The sequence below is a fragment of the Hypomesus nipponensis genome, chromosome 26, assembly GCF_054491055.1.
Source record: "Hypomesus nipponensis isolate SF chromosome 26, ASM5449105v1, whole genome shotgun sequence".
Classification (NCBI taxonomy): domain Eukaryota; kingdom Metazoa; phylum Chordata; class Actinopteri; order Osmeriformes; family Osmeridae; genus Hypomesus; species Hypomesus nipponensis.
The window spans coordinates 8,794,211-8,809,993 of NC_140386.1; the positions used below are offsets into that span (position 1 = coordinate 8,794,211).

Sequence of the window (15,783 nt, forward strand, 5' to 3'; positions counted from 1 at the left end):
AGTTGGGGAGCTGGAACCAGAGGAGAGGGTAATTTATGGGCTGTGTCTGGTATTACGCAACACATTCCTCCCTTCAGTGTACAGGAGACTCTTAGCAAATAAAGGAAGTCAGGTGGCTGAGCGGTTAGGGATTCGGATAGTAATCAGAAATGTTGCTGGTTTGATTCCCGGCTGTGCTAAATTAAGTTGTGTCTTTGGGCAAGGCACTTCACCCTACTTGCACCCTATTTACTGTAAGTCGCTCTGGATAAGAGCGTTTGCTAAATGACTAAATGTAAATAATAACAAATGATATCTCTTCATGTAACATTACGCAAATCTGAAACAATAAGTAAGAAAAGTCAAAACAATAGCAATACTTTATTTTCAAGCACATAGTTCTAAAAACTTTAACAGCAGCTGGTTTAAAAACGAAACAGCGAACAAAATGTTAAACGGTAGTTTGCAACTATACAATGACTTATTCCATCATGACAGGCCATGGAGTGGACTGTGATAATGAGTGGGCAATTTCTGCCGTTGGAGCAGACACTCCCTGTTGCAAAACAGGCCAGCTGAAACTGTCCACGTCCAAGATTTTATGAGAACTTGGCTGCTTGGGGTGGTGGTCCCAGAAACCCTCCGGCCTGCTTTGTTGCTGCTCTGGACGGAGCCAGACCCAGCATTTTCTGAATGTTCTGTGGATGTCAGTTGTACAACTCATTAGCGAATCAGACAGACAACAAGCAAAGTATAATAACATGTCCCAGTTTTTAACGTGAATGGATCCCTGTGTGTGAATGGCTGTTTGTGGATGTGCGCATTTCTAACGAATTCATTAGGACATACAAAGGTAATTTAAGGAGTGCACTGAAGCATGAGATTCAACCTTCAGATCCCTTCAACGTTTTTTAAAAATACAACAATGAATATAACATAGTAGTGACGAACAAGACTCAAATTACCTGTCGGATAGACATCGTACAAAGGATGTAGAGGAAGATGAATGAACAGTCGGTGTAGTCCTCGCCAAGGAGGTTGCGATGGGACAGGCCCTGAACGTAGGACAACGGGACGAAGGGTAGCTTGGCAACAACTCTTCCATCAAAACTGAATCAACAGAGACAAACAAAGATGATGTGTCAATAAACAGATACATTAACATGTAAAATAGATATGTAGATATATACACAGTATATATGTTGGACATAATAGCGGGGAGTCAGATGGCTGAGCGGTGAGGGAATCAGACTAGTAATCAGAAGGTCGCTGATTCGATTCCTGGCTGTGCCAAATGACGTTGTGTCCTTGGGCAAGGCATTTCACCCTACTTGCCTCGGGGGGGGGGGGGGGAATGTCCCTGTACTTACTGTAAATCGCTCTGGATAAGAGCGTCTGCTAAATGACTAAATGTATGTAATACAGTATTCGTTAACAACTGACACAGTTCATAGTGCACTTACATGGAGTTGAACATCCCCATCAATGCTGTGAAACAGAATCCAATGGCGAACATGGATTTCATTCGCACCTAAATGAAATGATAAAGTTTAGCATATTCATAGAGCATTCAATCCAAAACATGAAGCTAAGACCCGTGTAGTCAGTTAGCCAGGCTTGTTCTTTTTCCTCACCATGGAAAGATCTCTATTATTGTTTTTCAGTTTCTCTTCTTGTCTCTCTGAGAAATTAATACATATAGTTTTAGACTTTAAGTTGCAATGAACAAAGCAAGAGAAAGCTGTTGATGATGTTAAATGTAAATAAAAGGATTTGATTCTGTCCAAGGAGGCAGAGTCATAGCAAGAACACAATTCTCACCTATTTTCTTCTTCTGCTGACGACCTGCTGATTCTGTGATGGTTTCCTTTTTCTTCTCCACTGATATAATTACAGAAGAAATAAAATCACATCGACTGTCACAAAGATAACATAAGAAGCTACTTTAAAAACGATCTTATGAGACTCACGTTTTTTGCTCTGCTTCTCTACCTCTGCCTTAAGTCTTTTGTATTTCTCAGTCCGATATACTAAGACCCAAGTAATACCTGTAGATTAGAAGAAAAGGTTGACGTTCAGCAGTTTTACAATTATATTATTATTACATAGTACCTTGGTCTTAAGATGTAATTCATTTAAGTGGTTGATTTCCCCTCCGCCACAACATGTGTAAGTCAAAATGTTGAAGCATGTGCGTCGTCTGCTCACCACGAGAGAGCGCTGTTCTATTTAGACTCACAAGGAAATCTAGCTACTACTAATGTCAACCACATTGAAACGAGCTCATCCGGACCACGGCAACTCAAAGTGATAGGCAGTCAATCACAATGCTAGCCTCAATACAATTAATGCAAACGTTCGGCTGATAAAAAACCATGTCTTGCAAACACTAGCGTTAGCACTTCTACTACTAGTAGTAGGCTAGAACCTTTACTGCATGGTAGCGAGAACTACTTACCCTCCGCTAATAGAGCCGTACACACAGAGATGAACACAATTAGAATTGTGTCAGGAAACATAGTGCTCATGGTTTCAAGCAATGTGTTGTCACGTTCACGTTAACTTTTATGTTAACTAATATCTAGTAGGGATCAAAGAGAGTTAGCTAGCTATAATGGTAGTAAAGGGTCGAGGAGAAAAAGGTGACGAGTCTTTCCGGTACGGATAACTGGTTTCTAATATTTTTAGGTCATTTCCGGTTTTGTGGTGTCAAAATAAGAGCATGTCCTTAAATTTGTCAGAGACTGTATAACCCTATTAAACATATTGCTCATGCCAAAGAAAGCAAATCAGTGTCATCATGTTTTGAATTTTCAAAGGGATTGAATACTTAATATTGACATTTAAAGACCATACAATTTGTTGGTTTTAAATTCACCTCTTTTAAAATATTAATTAGTTTCAATGTTAAAAAAAATTTGATCCAAAAATTCTAGGTACAGATTTTTGTAACTTTCAAATAAATTCATATATCAATTTTAAAGTGGTGAATTCAAAACCGACAAATTCGGTGTCGGCAGTTGCTTCCCGTCCACTGCTGGGCTCTTCAACAAGGAATTCGCACTGATATAACACATATTTATTGGACTATAGTCCATCCACCACCTATATTGCACAAGTAATTTTGCACTATATGCTGCCTGATTCATATAATTTTGGATCTTATCTTGTACTTTATATTCTATATTTATATCTATTTTAAATATAATTGTTTAGCTACATTGTTTAGCTTTTTAGTATATTTTTAGCTTTTTAGTATATTGTTTAGCTTAGTATTGGACTTAGAGACAGAATTGGTATTAAACGGAATTGTTGTGACAGAGTGCAATGGTCAGTGACGGTAAAATCAATCGGTTTTGTTTACTTTTTCCGCACTCAACATATAAAAATCGTAGCCTGTTAGAAGCTGTGAATAACGACGCCTGGCCATGGCTGCACAATCTTATGTTTCTGGGTCTTGGTTGCAGTTTGTTGGTATCCAGGGTCTACTTCTGTTTATTGTGGTATTTTTGCTATTAGCTGATTATGTCAAGAGTCGTCGACCAAGCAGATTCCCTCCAGGACCAATACCCTATCCTTTTGTGGGGAGCATGTTTTCCATTGACTTCAAAAAAGCCCATGAAAGTATCACACAGGTAGGTATATTCTACAAACACGCCCGATAATGTCGGTACTCAATAATTCGAACATTTAAAGAAATCAGTGTTACCTGTAAATCTTAACCCCTTTCCAATTTGATATAATCATAAACCTTTATGTGCATATTTATCCACATAAAGATAAACGTTGTCTACTTTAGACCCAGATTCACATCTTGAATTCATACATTTGTGATCACATTATTTCGCTGTCCATCCATCAACAGTTGTCAACTTCCTAGAATTGTTTTCCGTATCATTATGTCCTGACAGCTATCTGAGAAGTATGGGGATGTATACAGTTTAAGAATGGGCAGCAGGTGGACCGTGGTGTTAAACGGGTTTAAGATCATCAATGAAGCGTTGGTGACCCAGGGAGATAGCGTGTCTGACAGACCTATGACTGCTCTTATCCACGATGTGTCAAATGACCTGGGTGAGGAGCTCAGAAAAAAATTGAAGAGGGATCAGTGGAACAGATTTTAACATGGAACAAAGTCATATCTCGTCATCAAAGCGTTCATTCATTAAAAACATTTCTTATGGATTTGGATCCCCTGTTTTCAGGTGTCGCCAGCAGCAGTGGATATCTATGGAAACAGCAGAGGAGATTTGCTCTTTACACCCTGAAGTACTTTGGAATGGGCAAGAAGTCTTTGGAGTCTGCTATCTTGGATGAGTTTGCACATTTGTCCCAGGACATAACTGACTACAATGGTATAGCTCTGAAGGGAATGTGGCAATAGTTTTTTTACCTGCACCCCTGATTGGTGGGTATAAACAGACAGTTTGAGGTTTAGAAGCAGACACTGACAATTGTATTTGTCAACTCTTTAGGCAAACCCTTTGAACCACACCTGACCCTCAACAATGCTGTCTCTAATATCATCTGCACCCTGGTCTTTGGGCACCGCTTTCAGTATAGCGATAGTAGCTTTAAGAACCTGATTGGAAAGTTTGACAGTGCTCTTCATCTTGAAGCTCCCATATGGGCAGTGGTAATTGGCATTCGAGAACATAATACGACTGTATTAAACCAGACACACCTCATCGATCTACTGCAATGTCCTTTGTATTTACCCATGTTTTGTAAATCTTGTGTGTGTCCTGTGTGTGATGGGGGAGGAAGCTGTACGACACGTTCCCTGTGGTGATGAGGCGTCTGCCAGGACCCCACCAGAGAGTGTTGAAGATCTGGAGTGAGGTGAAGGACTTCCTGAGGTCAGAGATCAAGGAGCACAGGAAGGACTGGGATCCCTCTGAACCCAGGGACTACATAGACTCCTACCTGACCGAAATAGAGAAGGTGACAGACAACAAAAACAACCAAAACTAGTTGACATATTTTTTGTTTGTATTATCTTGGTATAAAATATGAAATCAACATTTTGCTCTGTACATTAGTCCATAAATATATTTAGGCCTCCACATTTATTTTGCCCTACTTTATAATAACATCAATAAGGAAATTTCATGTTATTGAATTTCCAAGTCTGAAGGAGACTTGGCCGCAAGGTTTGACGAGGAGAACCTGATCATGTGTTGTTTGGACCTGTTTGCGGCCGGGTCTGAGACCACGTCCACCACCCTTCGCTGGAGCTTCCTCTTCATGACCAAGTACCCAGAGATTCAAGGTAGAGATCCTGCAGAGCGCAGCCTACTGCTGTTCTCAGCTGTTGTTTCTCAGTTCCTTCCCTCTTTCTGTGTGTTGCTGTCGGAACGAAGGACAGATATAAAGACTGTGGCCATGACAGGGTAAATTCTGGATGTGAGCCTTCACTATTGATCTCTGCCTTATTATAGAGAAAGTCCAAGCTGAGCTGGATCAAGTGATAAGCCGATCTCGCCCACTAAGCATGGCCGACCGGGCTAACTTGCCCTTTACTGAAGCTGTTCTCCACGAGGTCCAGAGGATGGGGAACATCGTGCCTCTTAGTCTTCCTCATATCACCAACAAGGACATTCAGCTTGGAGATTATCTGGTTCCAAAGGTAATCGATCCCCAAACAGGTCAATAATAATAAGAAGGAATAAAAACCATGACAAGACAAATTCTAGGTTGCTCAGATTATGAACATTGATACTAATCCAGCCTAATCCACAGGGTATTACTATTATTCCCAATCTGACGTCGGTGATGTTTGACAAAAACGAGTGGGAGACACCCTTGACCTTCAACCCTGGACACTTCCTCGACAAGGATGGCAAGTTTGCGAAGCGAGCCGCATTCATCCCTTTCTCTGCTGGTAAGAACTGAATAATGTCAGGGAATATTATTACACTGATCCACTGGCTCACGATTGACAAATTAAGAGCCACTGGCTCTGGATAGGCAATTAAATTTGCACCTATCTAAACCCCCATATAAACTATGGTAAACAAGTCGTAGAAGCACCGTATCTGAAGATGAATCTTTCCTCCGTCGCCTAGGGAAACGAGCATGCCTTGGGGAAGAACTGGCCAAAATGGAGCTCTTCCTATTCTTTGCCTCCTTCATGCAGACGTTTGTGTTGTCCATGCCCCCTGGGGTGAAGCCTGTGTTGGATTATCGCTTTGGCACCACCCTGGCACCACTCAACTATGAGATCTGTGCCACCCTGCGTGATGTGTAATACAGTTAGAGGAGAGGAACGCATCACATTTAACGCCTCTCTATTTGCTTCTTCTGTTAGATTTTTTCTGGACAACCATGGGTTGTATTATATATAGTCACCTTATTAATAATAAATAGCTAATGAATAAATAATGAATTAACCTTATTAATCCTGGATGGAAAATAAATGATTAAAATATCATCAATAAACCAAGGAACATGAATATACAGTATAAAATGACCTCCAAAACCAGATTACATTTGAGAAACGTTCTTATTTCTCCAACATTCCTTTCATCATTTCTGTAAACTGTCATTCAACTACAATTCTAAAACTGGTTGTTCCCATCCTTGATTGTGATTGGCTATATTGCGTTCCATGCCGTTGTAAAATCCAGCATAACCTAACAGGTTGTCCTCATAACATTCTTTAACATTCCATATTACTGCGCATCGAATAATTTCAAATTGAAAAAGACGGCAAAGATGTCCATCTGGCTGTTGCGTGGCAACGATTTATGTAGGAACTATACTTTGTAGTAGTGGAAGAATGACGGTTTATTATTAAACTATTTTGTTTCTAATAGTTTTTATTGATGAAACCATATCAAATATTTGTATATATTTTATTTATAAATTTATATATTATATTTGTATTGACGCTTCGCGTCGTGCCTAACAACTCCCCTTACCTGTTCTAAAATCAGCGTAAACCACGGCCTCTTGGGGCTTATTGCTTAAATAAATGTCTATCAATTGATCGAGAGAGCAAGTAGAGTTGTATGGCTATGGCCCCCACCACTGTCAGTTTAAACAGTCTACCTAAATAATATAAAAACAGGTGTCTCACTCATTAGAGTGAGTTATTTTTCCGAAACGTAAGGTAGCCAGCTGTAGTTAGCTTCCGTTACCTAGCAACCTTGCGTTGCTTGTTTGGTCTACGTGTGTGCAATGAATCATGGGTAACGTAGTGCTAAGTCGAGTTGGTTGGTTTAGGTTAGGCTACATAGCAAACATTTTACGGGCACTGAGCAACGACATGGTGCAAGCATTCGACAGAGACTCTCCAGGAAAAGGAAAACATTCCGTAACGTTTTAGCTAGACCTCAGATAATATGAACGTGTTCGCCGTTCAATCATTATGTGTCATTAAGTTTCGTTCAGTTCATCGTTCTCATAAAAATGAACGCGTTCATGCACAACACTGATGAGCAGTTAGTCTGTAGAGTAAAACATTATTGCATTGTTTAGCTCTTTAGTATCTTGTTTAGCTTAGTATTAGACTTAAAAAAAATCGTATTTATACATTCAACGTTTTCTACGTATTTATTTTTATTAAGAATCATAAATGTTTAGTGTAAGCTATGCATCTTCCTGCCACAGTAAGTGTTTGTTTAAACTTACATGGCAATAAAACCGGATTCTGATTCTGAAAACATGTCACTGATTTTCTTCCACCTGACCTCTGAGACCACAGAACATTTGAATGATCGGTTCCAAGGCCACCGCCCACATGATGTCGTGTTTTATTATGCTTGTAAAGTTAAAAAGGGGAACGGTATTGTGGTGACAGAGTGGAATGGTCAGTGAAGGTATATCAAATAGTTGTTTACTTTTCCTGCCCTCAGTCTATAAAAATCGTAGCCTACTGTAAGAAGCTGTGAATAACGACGTCTGGTTATGGCCGCACAATCTTCTGTTTCTGGGTCTTTGTTGCAGTTTGTCGGTATCCAGGGTATACTTCTGTTTTTTGTGGTATTTTTGCTGTTAGCTGATTATGTCAAAAGTCGTCGACCAAGCAGATTCCCTCCAGGACCAATACCCTATCCTTTTGTGGGGAGCATGTTTTCCATTGACTTCAAAAAAGCCCATGAAAGTATCACACAGGTAGGTATTATTCTACAAACACGGCCGATAATGTCGGTACTCAATAATTCGAACATTTAAAGAAATCAGCGTTACCTGTAAATCTTAACCCCTTTCCAATTTAATATAATCATAAACCTTTATGTGCATATTTATCCTCTTAAAGATAAACGTTGTCTACTTTAGACCCAGATTCACATCTTTGGTATTGGTGATCACATTATTTCGCTGTCCATCCATCAACAACTGTCAACTACCTATAATTTTTTCCATATCATAATGTCCTGACAGCTATCTGAGAAGTATGGGGATGTATACAGTTTAAGAATGGGCGGCACGTGGACCGTGGTGTTAAACGGGTTCAAGATCATCAAAGAAGCGTTGGTGACCCAGGGAGATAGCGTGTCTGACAGACCTATGACTGCTCTTAACCATGATGTGTCAAACGACCTGGGTGAGGAGCTCTGACAAGATTGATGAAGGATCAGTGGAACAGATTTGGACATGGGAGAAAGCGATGTCTCGTCATCAAAGCGTTTATTCATCAAAAACATTTGTTGTGAATTTTGAATCTTCTGTTTCTAGGTGTCATCAGCACCAATGGACATCTATGGAAACAGCAGAGGAAATTTGCTCTTTACACCCTGAAGTACTTTGGATTGGGCAAGAAGTCTTTGGAGTCTGCTATCTTGGATGAGTTTGCACATTTGTCCCAGGACATAACTGACTACAATGGTATAGCTCTGAGGGGAATGTGGCAATAGTATTTGACCTGTAGCCTTGATTGGTTGATATAATTTTGATAAGGGAGTCAGGTGGCTGAGCGGGTAGAACATCGGGCTAGAAATCTGAAGGTTGCCAGTTAGATTCCCGGCCAGTGCACATGACGTTGTGTCCTTGGGCAAGGCACTTCACCCTACTTGCCTCGGGGAGAATGTCCCTGTACTTACTGTGAGTCGCTCTGGATAAGAGCGTCTGCTAAATGACAAAAAATGTAAAAAAATATATAAACAGACAGTTTGATGTTTAGAAGCAGACACTGACAATTGTACTTTTAATCTCGCTAGGCAAACCCTTTGAACCACACCTGACCCTCAACAATGCTGTCTCTAATATCATCTGCACACTGGTTTTTGGGCACCGCTTTCAGTATAGCGATAGGGGCTTTCAAAACTTGATGGCGATGTTCGACACTGCTCTTCAACTTGAAGCTTCCATATGGGTAGAGGTAAAAGGCATCCAAGAACATATTACATCTGTACAGGTTTTTTAAACCAGACACACCTCATCGATCTACTGCAATGTCCTTTGTATTTACCCATGTTTTGTAAATCTCGTATGTGTCCTGTGTGTGATGGGGGAGGAAGCTTTACGACACGTTTCCTGTGGTGATGAGGCGTCTGCCAGGACCCCACCAGAGAGTGTTGAAGATCTGGAGTGAGGTGAAGGACTTCCTGAGGTCAGAGATCAAGGAGCACAGGAAGGACTGGGATCCCTCTGAACCCAGGGACTACATAGACTCCTACCTGACCGAAATGGAGAAGGTGACAGACAACAAAAACAACCAAAACTAGTTGACATATTTTATATTTGTATAATCTTAGTATAAACTATATTAATATTAAATCAACAATTTGCACTGGACGTTAGTCCATAAATAAATACATTAAGGCCTCCACATTTATTTTGCCGTACTATATAATAACATCAATAAGGTCCATAAATCAATACATTAAGGCCTCCACATTTATTTTGCCGTACTATATAATAACATCAATAAGGAAATTTCATGTTATTGAATTTCCAAGTCTGAAGGAGACTTGGCCGCCAGGTTTGACGAGGAGAACCTGATCATGTGTTGTTTGGACCTGTTTGTGGCCGGGTCTGAGACCACGTCCACCACCCTTCGCTGGAGCTTCCTCTTCATGACCAAGTACCCAGAGATTCAAGGTAGAGATCCTGCAGAGCGCAGCCTACTGCTGTTCTCAGCTGTTGTTTCTCAGTTCCTTCCCTCTTTCTGTGTGTTGCTGTCGGAACGAAGGACAGATATAAAGACTGTGGCCATGACAGGGTAAATTCTGGATGTGAGCCTTCACTATTGATCTCTGCCTTATTATAGAGAAAGTCCAAGCTGAGCTGGATCAAGTGATAGGCCGATCTCGCCCACCAAGCATGGCCGACCGGGCTAACTTGCCCTTTACTGAAGCTGTTCTCCACGAGGTCCAGAGGATGGGGAACATCGTGCCTCTCAGTCTTCCTCATATCACCAACAAGGACATTCAGCTCGGAGATTATCTGGTTCCAAAGGTAATCGATCCCCAAACAGGTCAATAATAATAAGAAGGACATTCAGCTTGGAGATTATCTGGTTCCAAAGGTAATCGATCCCCACACAGGTCATTAATAACAAAGGCAATGATAATGGTCATTTTAAATATCTTCTGTCCAGGTGTTAGTTAATTGCTAGTTAAAAAGCCATACATGACAGTTGGACTTACTGAAGTGAGGCAAATATTTACATTCTATTCCCTTAGCAGATGTCTTTATCCAAAGCGAAACACAGGCAGAAGGAATAAAAACCATGACAACACAAATTGTAGGTTGCCCAGATTATGAACATTGATACTAATCCAGCCTAATCCGCAGGGTACTACTATTATTCCCAATCTGACGTCGGTGATGTTTGACAAAAACGAGTGGGAGACACCCTTGACCTTCAACCCTGGACACTTCCTCGACAAGGATGGCAAGTTTGCGAAGCGAGCCGCATTCATCCCTTTCTCTGCTGGTAAGAACTGAATAATGTCAAAGAATATTATTACACGAATCCACTGGCTCACGAATGACGAATTGAGATTTAATTAGCATCTATCTAAACCCCCATATAAACTATGGTAAACAAGTCGTATACTCACTGTATCTGATGGTGAATCTTTCCCTCCATCACCTAGGGAAACGAGCGTGCCTTGGTGAAAACCTGGCCAAAATGGAGCTCTTCCTGTTCTTTGCCTCCTTCATGCAGAAGTTTGTGTTGTCCATGCCCCCTGGGGTGAAGCCTGTGTTGGATTATCGCATTGGCGTCACCCTGGCACCACTCAACTATGAGATCTGTGCCACCCTGCGTGATGTGTAATACAGTTAGAGGAGAGGAACGCATCACATTTAACGCCACTCTATTCGCATCTTCTGTGTCCTGTTCTATGTTTCTTTTGAAAGATAGTATTATATATAGTAATTTATTAATCTTAGAGGGAAAATAAAGCTGTAACGGTTTTAAATTCTTGTACTCGCTGTGAACTATTTTACTGTTGACTGTTCACTTATTTGGTTTTTCACAATGTATGCTTCATGTTTTGGCTGCTCGCAATGTTTGGGGCTATCTCGTTGTTATGATCAGTGACCTATGCTCTTTTGTAAAGCTCTGTCTTGGAAGTTGCTTCGGATAAAAGCGTCTGCTAAATGCATTAACGTAAATGTAAACCAAGGAACATGAATATACAGAATATATTGTGTAAAATGACCTCCAAGACCAGATTACATTTGATAAACGTTCTTATTTCTCCAACATTCCTTTCATCATTGCTGTCAACTGTCATTCAACTACAAATATAAATGTCTATAAATTGATTAAGAGCGCAAGTAAAGTTGCATGGCCCCCACCACTGTCAGTTTAAACAGTCTACCTAAATAATATAAAAACAGGAAGTGTTTATCGAGCTAGGGCACAGATTTTGTAGGGCACGGGTCCGCTGGTGATGCCCAACTCGCTTGTCAGGTCGAGCTGGCAGCCATCTGGGGCCTGGAAGGAGAAGCGCTGGAACAGGGAGGTGAAGAACAGGAACAGTTCCATCCTGGCCAGCTGTTCACCTGGACACATTCTCTTACCTGGGTAGAGGCGAGGGAACACACACACACACACACACACGAGTTATATTAAGCTATTTGGAAAGGTGAATATTGTGGAATTATTGTAAAACAATAATGGAAGAACTGGATACCATACCTATAGAAAAAGGGATGAAATTGTCTCTTTTGACAAAGTGCCCCTTGTCATCCAGGAAATGTCCAGGATTAAACTGATCAGGAGCAGCGTACTCACTCCTGTCCTCTAGTATAGGTTTCAACAACGGCAAAATCATCACCCCCTGAACAGAAAAATTCACTTGTCAGCATTTATGGCAGCATTTATCTTCAATTAAACATGTGTTCTAAAAACTTAATGTGATCCTACACTAACTTCATAACTAAATGGGTTCATTATCGATATTATGCCAATTAGTACTTCTCCCAGACTCACCTTTGGGATGACATACCCTGCCACAGTTGTGTCCTTGTTGGCCACTCTGGGGGGAGTAAAGGGGACAATGTTACCAAACCTCTGGATCTCGTGGATGACCGCATAGGTATAAGGCATTTTGACTCTGTCGTCCATTGAGGGCTGGCGAGATTGTCCTACGACGTGATCAATCTCTGCGTGAACTTTGTCTTTGGGGAAGAGAAAGATACCAATGTTAACAGGTTTTTCATTTATATTGCAGAAACTTTATAGAGCAGATGTAGTTTATGGGGGGGATTTGAACCTGAGCTATACCGACCATTTCATAATGGTCATAAGAGGCTTCACCATTATTAACATTAAGGTGCATGTCTTTCTACCTTGTATCTCTGGGTATTTGGTCATGTAGAGAATCGCCCAGCGGAGGGTGGTAGACGTGGTTTCGGTCCCGGCGCCGAACAGATCCACCACACAGAAGAGGAGATTCTCCTCAGTGAAGCCAGCGCTCTCGTCTTTATTCTGAAGGGGGAGATCAACGTCAAGGGGATCTCTCCGGGTTTTGAGGAAAACCCAAGTCAAAATGTTAACCCCAACCTCTAGTCAAGTTCCTATGACTTAGGATAGAGGATCTCAAAAGGAGTTTCTGTCAGAACCAATTACCCCGAACCAGTAGTAAAGTTCCTCCGACCTACTAGGATCGAGGATCACAAAGGAGTTTCTGTCAGAAAGACGACTCCAACCTTCTCTATCTCGTTGAGGTAACAGTCGATGTAGTCCCTGGGGTCGGATGGGTTCCCATCCTCCCTGTGTTTCTCCACCTCTTTTCTGATGAACTCCTTGACCTCCTGGAGTTGGGCGAAGACAGTATGGTGTTTGCCAGGCAGGTAGGACATCACCGTGGGGAACTGGTTATACATCTATCAACAAAGGAGAATTCAAAAGTATTAGAATTTTTTTATATTTATAAAAGTAAACAAATGCCACACACATAATTATATACAGAGATAGAATAGAGATATACAATAATATATAGAATTGTCAGAACTAATCGCTGTAAATGATAATAAAACACAGAAACCAAGAGCTACCAAGGAATGACCTTGCTGTCACTGTGAATATCCCTACCCGACCACAGAACGTAGCAGGAAGTTGAAGAACATCGTCAGCGCACTTCATCATGTGATGAAAGTACTGGTCGTTGTATTCAAACCTGCGGCCAAAAACTAGGGTACATATTATGTTGGCCACAGCATTGTTGGTTACATGATGAGGGTTGAAAGGCAGGCCTGGAACCAAGAAATGGTTAGGACAGAGTTATTCACACCGCGAATAATAAGCAGTTATTCTGTAAAGTAAAACATATGATTGAATAACCACAACAAGGAACAGAGCGTGAGGAGATGGTGCGTGAAGCCTATGAACCTCACCTCTCTCTGCCAGGTAGGCGTCACACAGAAGCTGACTCTCCTGGAGGATGGAGTCTTCCAGGGTTTTCTTGCCCACACCAAAGTACTTGAGTGTGGACAGGGCGAATCGTCTCTGTTGCCTCCACATGTGTCCACTGGAAGAGATAAGGCCTAGCCAGAGAGACACACACAGCACAGTCAACACACACAGCTCAGTCAACACACACAGCTCAGTCAACACACACAGCACAGTCAACACACACAGCACAGTCAACACACACAGCATAGTCAACACAAGCAGCTCAGTCAACACAAGCAGCATAGTCAACACACACAGCATAGTCAACACACACAGCATAGTCAACACAAGCAGCTCAGTCAACACAAGCAGCATAGTCAACACACGCAGCACAGACAGACAAACTGGAGTCTGGATACTTAATGGAAGCCTGACACTAGTTCATGGTCAAAAAAGTTGGATCACTCCAGTGATGGCAAGGTAAATATGTATTTATTTATTGTAATGGTCCATACTTTTGCCATGGTTTCAAGAACCCAGACCCAAACCCGACTTGGATCTTGACCTCTGGCTTCCTGATTCCATTAAATGCTGTCTACTGCATTTGGATCTTGACTTGTAGTCCATTCAGTATGTGCCACCCATACAAGAAGCCATCCATGCTGTGTGTCAGCAGACATATGGCGCCCTGCGTCCACATTACCTAGACCTTTGCCGAGCCTGTCGTTCAGGGGGTAAGAGGGGCGATCGGTGAAGGACTCGGCCTGCTCTACGAAGGCCTCTCTGAAGCCTCTCAGGCCTGAAAGGAGCACACAGGGGTTTCCTCCGCCCAGGTCGAGGCTGGACACATCTCCGTAGGTTTCTACAAGCTTGACGACACACAACATACACATTCGTCCACTATGCACTTTGCGTGATTATCACAAGGGTAACTGTACAGGCAACTGCAAAGTATTTCAGACTAAAGTATATGTATGTATCTATGTAGACGTTTCAATCTACTAGGTGGACTGATAAATGACTTAGTACTACGTAACTATAGCAGTCTATTATCACTCCTTACCTTCCTAAAGGATCCAATTGGGTCCATGATGTTGATATTGAGAACGTTTCCAATAAGAGGGAGGGTCAAAGGGCCAGGAGGGTAGTTCTTTGGAGGAAGGTTGTTTAAATACTTCACCACTAACAGAACCAATATGAAGAGTAGAACCCCTTGGGTGTCCATCCACTGGCTAATCAGGGAGTTGAAGACCTCGAATACGGCCATAATTCTTGAGCCCTCTGAAACCAGAGTGCATGTCGCTGAAAACCGTCTTTAACTTTTACAACTGCAACAACTGTATTACTCCTAATTTATACAATTATGCACATTGTAAATGTATATTGGAGAGCCAGCTAAATCCCTGAAAGTGTCATTGCCGTCCAAGGGATTTAGCTCCTACTGGTATATTGGGTAAACAAATGAAATGCTTCGAAAGAGTAGACAAAAGCAATACGTGTGGACTTTTGCCCCAATGTAAACATGAGCACTTCCTGGTAATGTACAAACGGAAATATACGTAAAGGTTACTTACGTAAGGCTGTGAGTAAATCAGAAGTATTGGATTAGGCTGGGGTAGCCTGCAAGTTGTTAACTACACAGAAAATCTATCGGAGGCAGCGTGTTTGTGTTTATGTAAGCTGCTGAATAATGAAGTTACGCAAGCTTGTTTTACAAAGTCCATCGATAAAATACGAAAATATACCCACAGAGGTGACTGCCCTCAATAACACTTGGCCTCAAAAGTCTGTGCAAACGCCAACTTTTGAAGGGCGCCAACCATCTACATCGCCTCTGTAAATATTTGATAAAACAAAAGTATAACTCTTAACTTTCTCCTACTTTCGATGACGATTTTTATGACGCTAGCGATTTCCTTCGACTTCATGTATCGCTGCAAAGAGCAAAACCCAGCTATTCCAGAGCGACCAAGAGTCCATCATCAATGTTATCCAGCTGACTAAAC

The 15,783-nt window shown here is 41.5% G+C and overlaps 4 protein-coding genes and 1 long non-coding RNA gene across 9 annotated transcripts; 2 read left to right on the forward strand and 3 right to left on the reverse strand.

The window, feature by feature from the left end:
• Positions 1-341: 341 nt before the first annotated feature.
• On the reverse strand, positions 342-2,648 carry tmco1 (transmembrane and coiled-coil domains 1). The gene is made up of 7 exons (XM_084692387.1): positions 2,438-2,648; positions 1,950-2,027; positions 1,801-1,860; positions 1,614-1,660; positions 1,443-1,510; positions 945-1,089; positions 342-677 (listed from the first exon to the last, which is right to left on the reverse strand). Exons 1-7 carry the CDS (start codon positions 2,505-2,507, stop codon positions 579-581), a joined length of 567 nt encoding a protein of 188 aa, XP_084548513.1. The 5' UTR covers positions 2,508-2,648; the 3' UTR covers positions 342-578.
• Positions 2,649-3,392: 744 nt separating this feature from the next.
• On the forward strand, positions 3,393-7,646 carry LOC146221340 (cytochrome P450 2J6-like). The gene is made up of 9 exons (XM_084692383.1): positions 3,393-3,614; positions 3,891-4,053; positions 4,185-4,334; positions 4,455-4,615; positions 4,747-4,923; positions 5,110-5,251; positions 5,421-5,608; positions 5,722-5,863; positions 6,048-7,646. Exons 1-9 carry the CDS (start codon positions 3,408-3,410, stop codon positions 6,227-6,229), a joined length of 1,512 nt encoding a protein of 503 aa, XP_084548509.1. The 5' UTR covers positions 3,393-3,407; the 3' UTR covers positions 6,230-7,646.
• A 112-nt stretch (positions 7,647-7,758) lies between these two features.
• Positions 7,759-11,354, forward strand: LOC146221341 (cytochrome P450 2J2-like). Its single transcript, XM_084692384.1, has 9 exons — positions 7,759-8,097; positions 8,368-8,530; positions 8,662-8,811; positions 9,144-9,304; positions 9,444-9,620; positions 9,885-10,026; positions 10,196-10,383; positions 10,723-10,864; positions 11,028-11,354. Exons 1-9 carry the CDS (start codon positions 7,891-7,893, stop codon positions 11,207-11,209), a joined length of 1,512 nt encoding a protein of 503 aa, XP_084548510.1. The 5' UTR covers positions 7,759-7,890; the 3' UTR covers positions 11,210-11,354.
• LOC146221342 (uncharacterized) lies at positions 8,597-11,226 on the reverse strand. Of its 4 annotated transcripts, XR_014750734.1 has the most exons (3): positions 9,395-11,226; positions 9,164-9,287; positions 8,597-9,054 (listed from the first exon to the last, which is right to left on the reverse strand). It is a non-coding gene; the product is annotated as an uncharacterized LOC146221342 (long non-coding RNA). The 4 variants fall into 4 exon arrangements; XR_014750736.1 differs by lacking the exon at positions 9,164-9,287; XR_014750735.1 differs by lacking the exon at positions 9,395-11,226 and having other exon boundaries at positions 8,597-9,051; positions 9,164-9,373.
• Positions 11,355-11,610: 256 nt separating the features above from the next.
• Positions 11,611-15,765, reverse strand: LOC146221343 (cytochrome P450 2J4-like). Of its 2 annotated transcripts, XM_084692385.1 has the most exons (10): positions 15,352-15,765; positions 14,841-15,058; positions 14,481-14,646; positions 13,780-13,929; positions 13,478-13,638; positions 13,093-13,269; positions 12,733-12,871; positions 12,374-12,561; positions 12,080-12,221; positions 11,611-11,961 (listed from the first exon to the last, which is right to left on the reverse strand). In XM_084692385.1, exons 2-10 carry the CDS (start codon positions 15,042-15,044, stop codon positions 11,786-11,788), a joined length of 1,503 nt encoding a protein of 500 aa, XP_084548511.1. In that variant the 5' UTR covers positions 15,045-15,058; positions 15,352-15,765; the 3' UTR covers positions 11,611-11,785. The 2 variants fall into 2 exon arrangements, with proteins under 2 accessions (XP_084548511.1, XP_084548512.1); XM_084692386.1 differs by lacking the exon at positions 15,352-15,765 and having other exon boundaries at positions 14,841-15,302.
• Positions 15,766-15,783: the final 18 nt, after the last annotated feature.

Excerpts from the sequence above, each read along its gene's own strand:
- tmco1 (XM_084692387.1), bottom strand. The coding sequence starts at position 2,507 with ATGAGCACTATGTTTCCTGACACAATTCTAATTGTGTTCATCTCTGTG. Across the intron at positions 2,028-2,437 it reads TACGGCTCTATTAGCGGAGG|GTATTACTTGGGTCTTAGTA; the intron begins GTAAGTAGTTCT and ends TCTAATCTACAG. Across the intron at positions 1,861-1,949 it reads AGAGAAGCAGAGCAAAAAAC|TGGAGAAGAAAAAGGAAACC; the intron begins GTGAGTCTCATA and ends TAATTATATCAG.
- LOC146221340 (XM_084692383.1), top strand. The coding sequence starts at position 3,408 with ATGGCTGCACAATCTTATGTTTCTGGGTCTTGGTTGCAGTTTGTTGGT. Across the intron at positions 4,616-4,746 it reads AAGCTCCCATATGGGCAGTG|CTGTACGACACGTTCCCTGT; the intron begins GTAATTGGCATT and ends TGGGGGAGGAAG. Across the intron at positions 5,609-5,721 it reads GAGATTATCTGGTTCCAAAG|GGTATTACTATTATTCCCAA; the intron begins GTAATCGATCCC and ends CCTAATCCACAG.
- LOC146221341 (XM_084692384.1), top strand. The coding sequence starts at position 7,891 with ATGGCCGCACAATCTTCTGTTTCTGGGTCTTTGTTGCAGTTTGTCGGT. Across the intron at positions 8,812-9,143 it reads GGACATAACTGACTACAATG|GCAAACCCTTTGAACCACAC; the intron begins GTATAGCTCTGA and ends TAATCTCGCTAG. Across the intron at positions 10,384-10,722 it reads GAGATTATCTGGTTCCAAAG|GGTACTACTATTATTCCCAA; the intron begins GTAATCGATCCC and ends CCTAATCCGCAG.
- LOC146221343 (XM_084692385.1), bottom strand. The coding sequence starts at position 15,044 with ATGGCCGTATTCGAGGTCTTCAACTCCCTGATTAGCCAGTGGATGGAC. Across the intron at positions 13,639-13,779 it reads CGCCTACCTGGCAGAGAGAG|GCCTGCCTTTCAACCCTCAT; the intron begins GTGAGGTTCATA and ends TCTTGGTTCCAG. Across the intron at positions 13,270-13,477 it reads CTGCTACGTTCTGTGGTCGG|ATGTATAACCAGTTCCCCAC; the intron begins GTAGGGATATTC and ends CTTTGTTGATAG.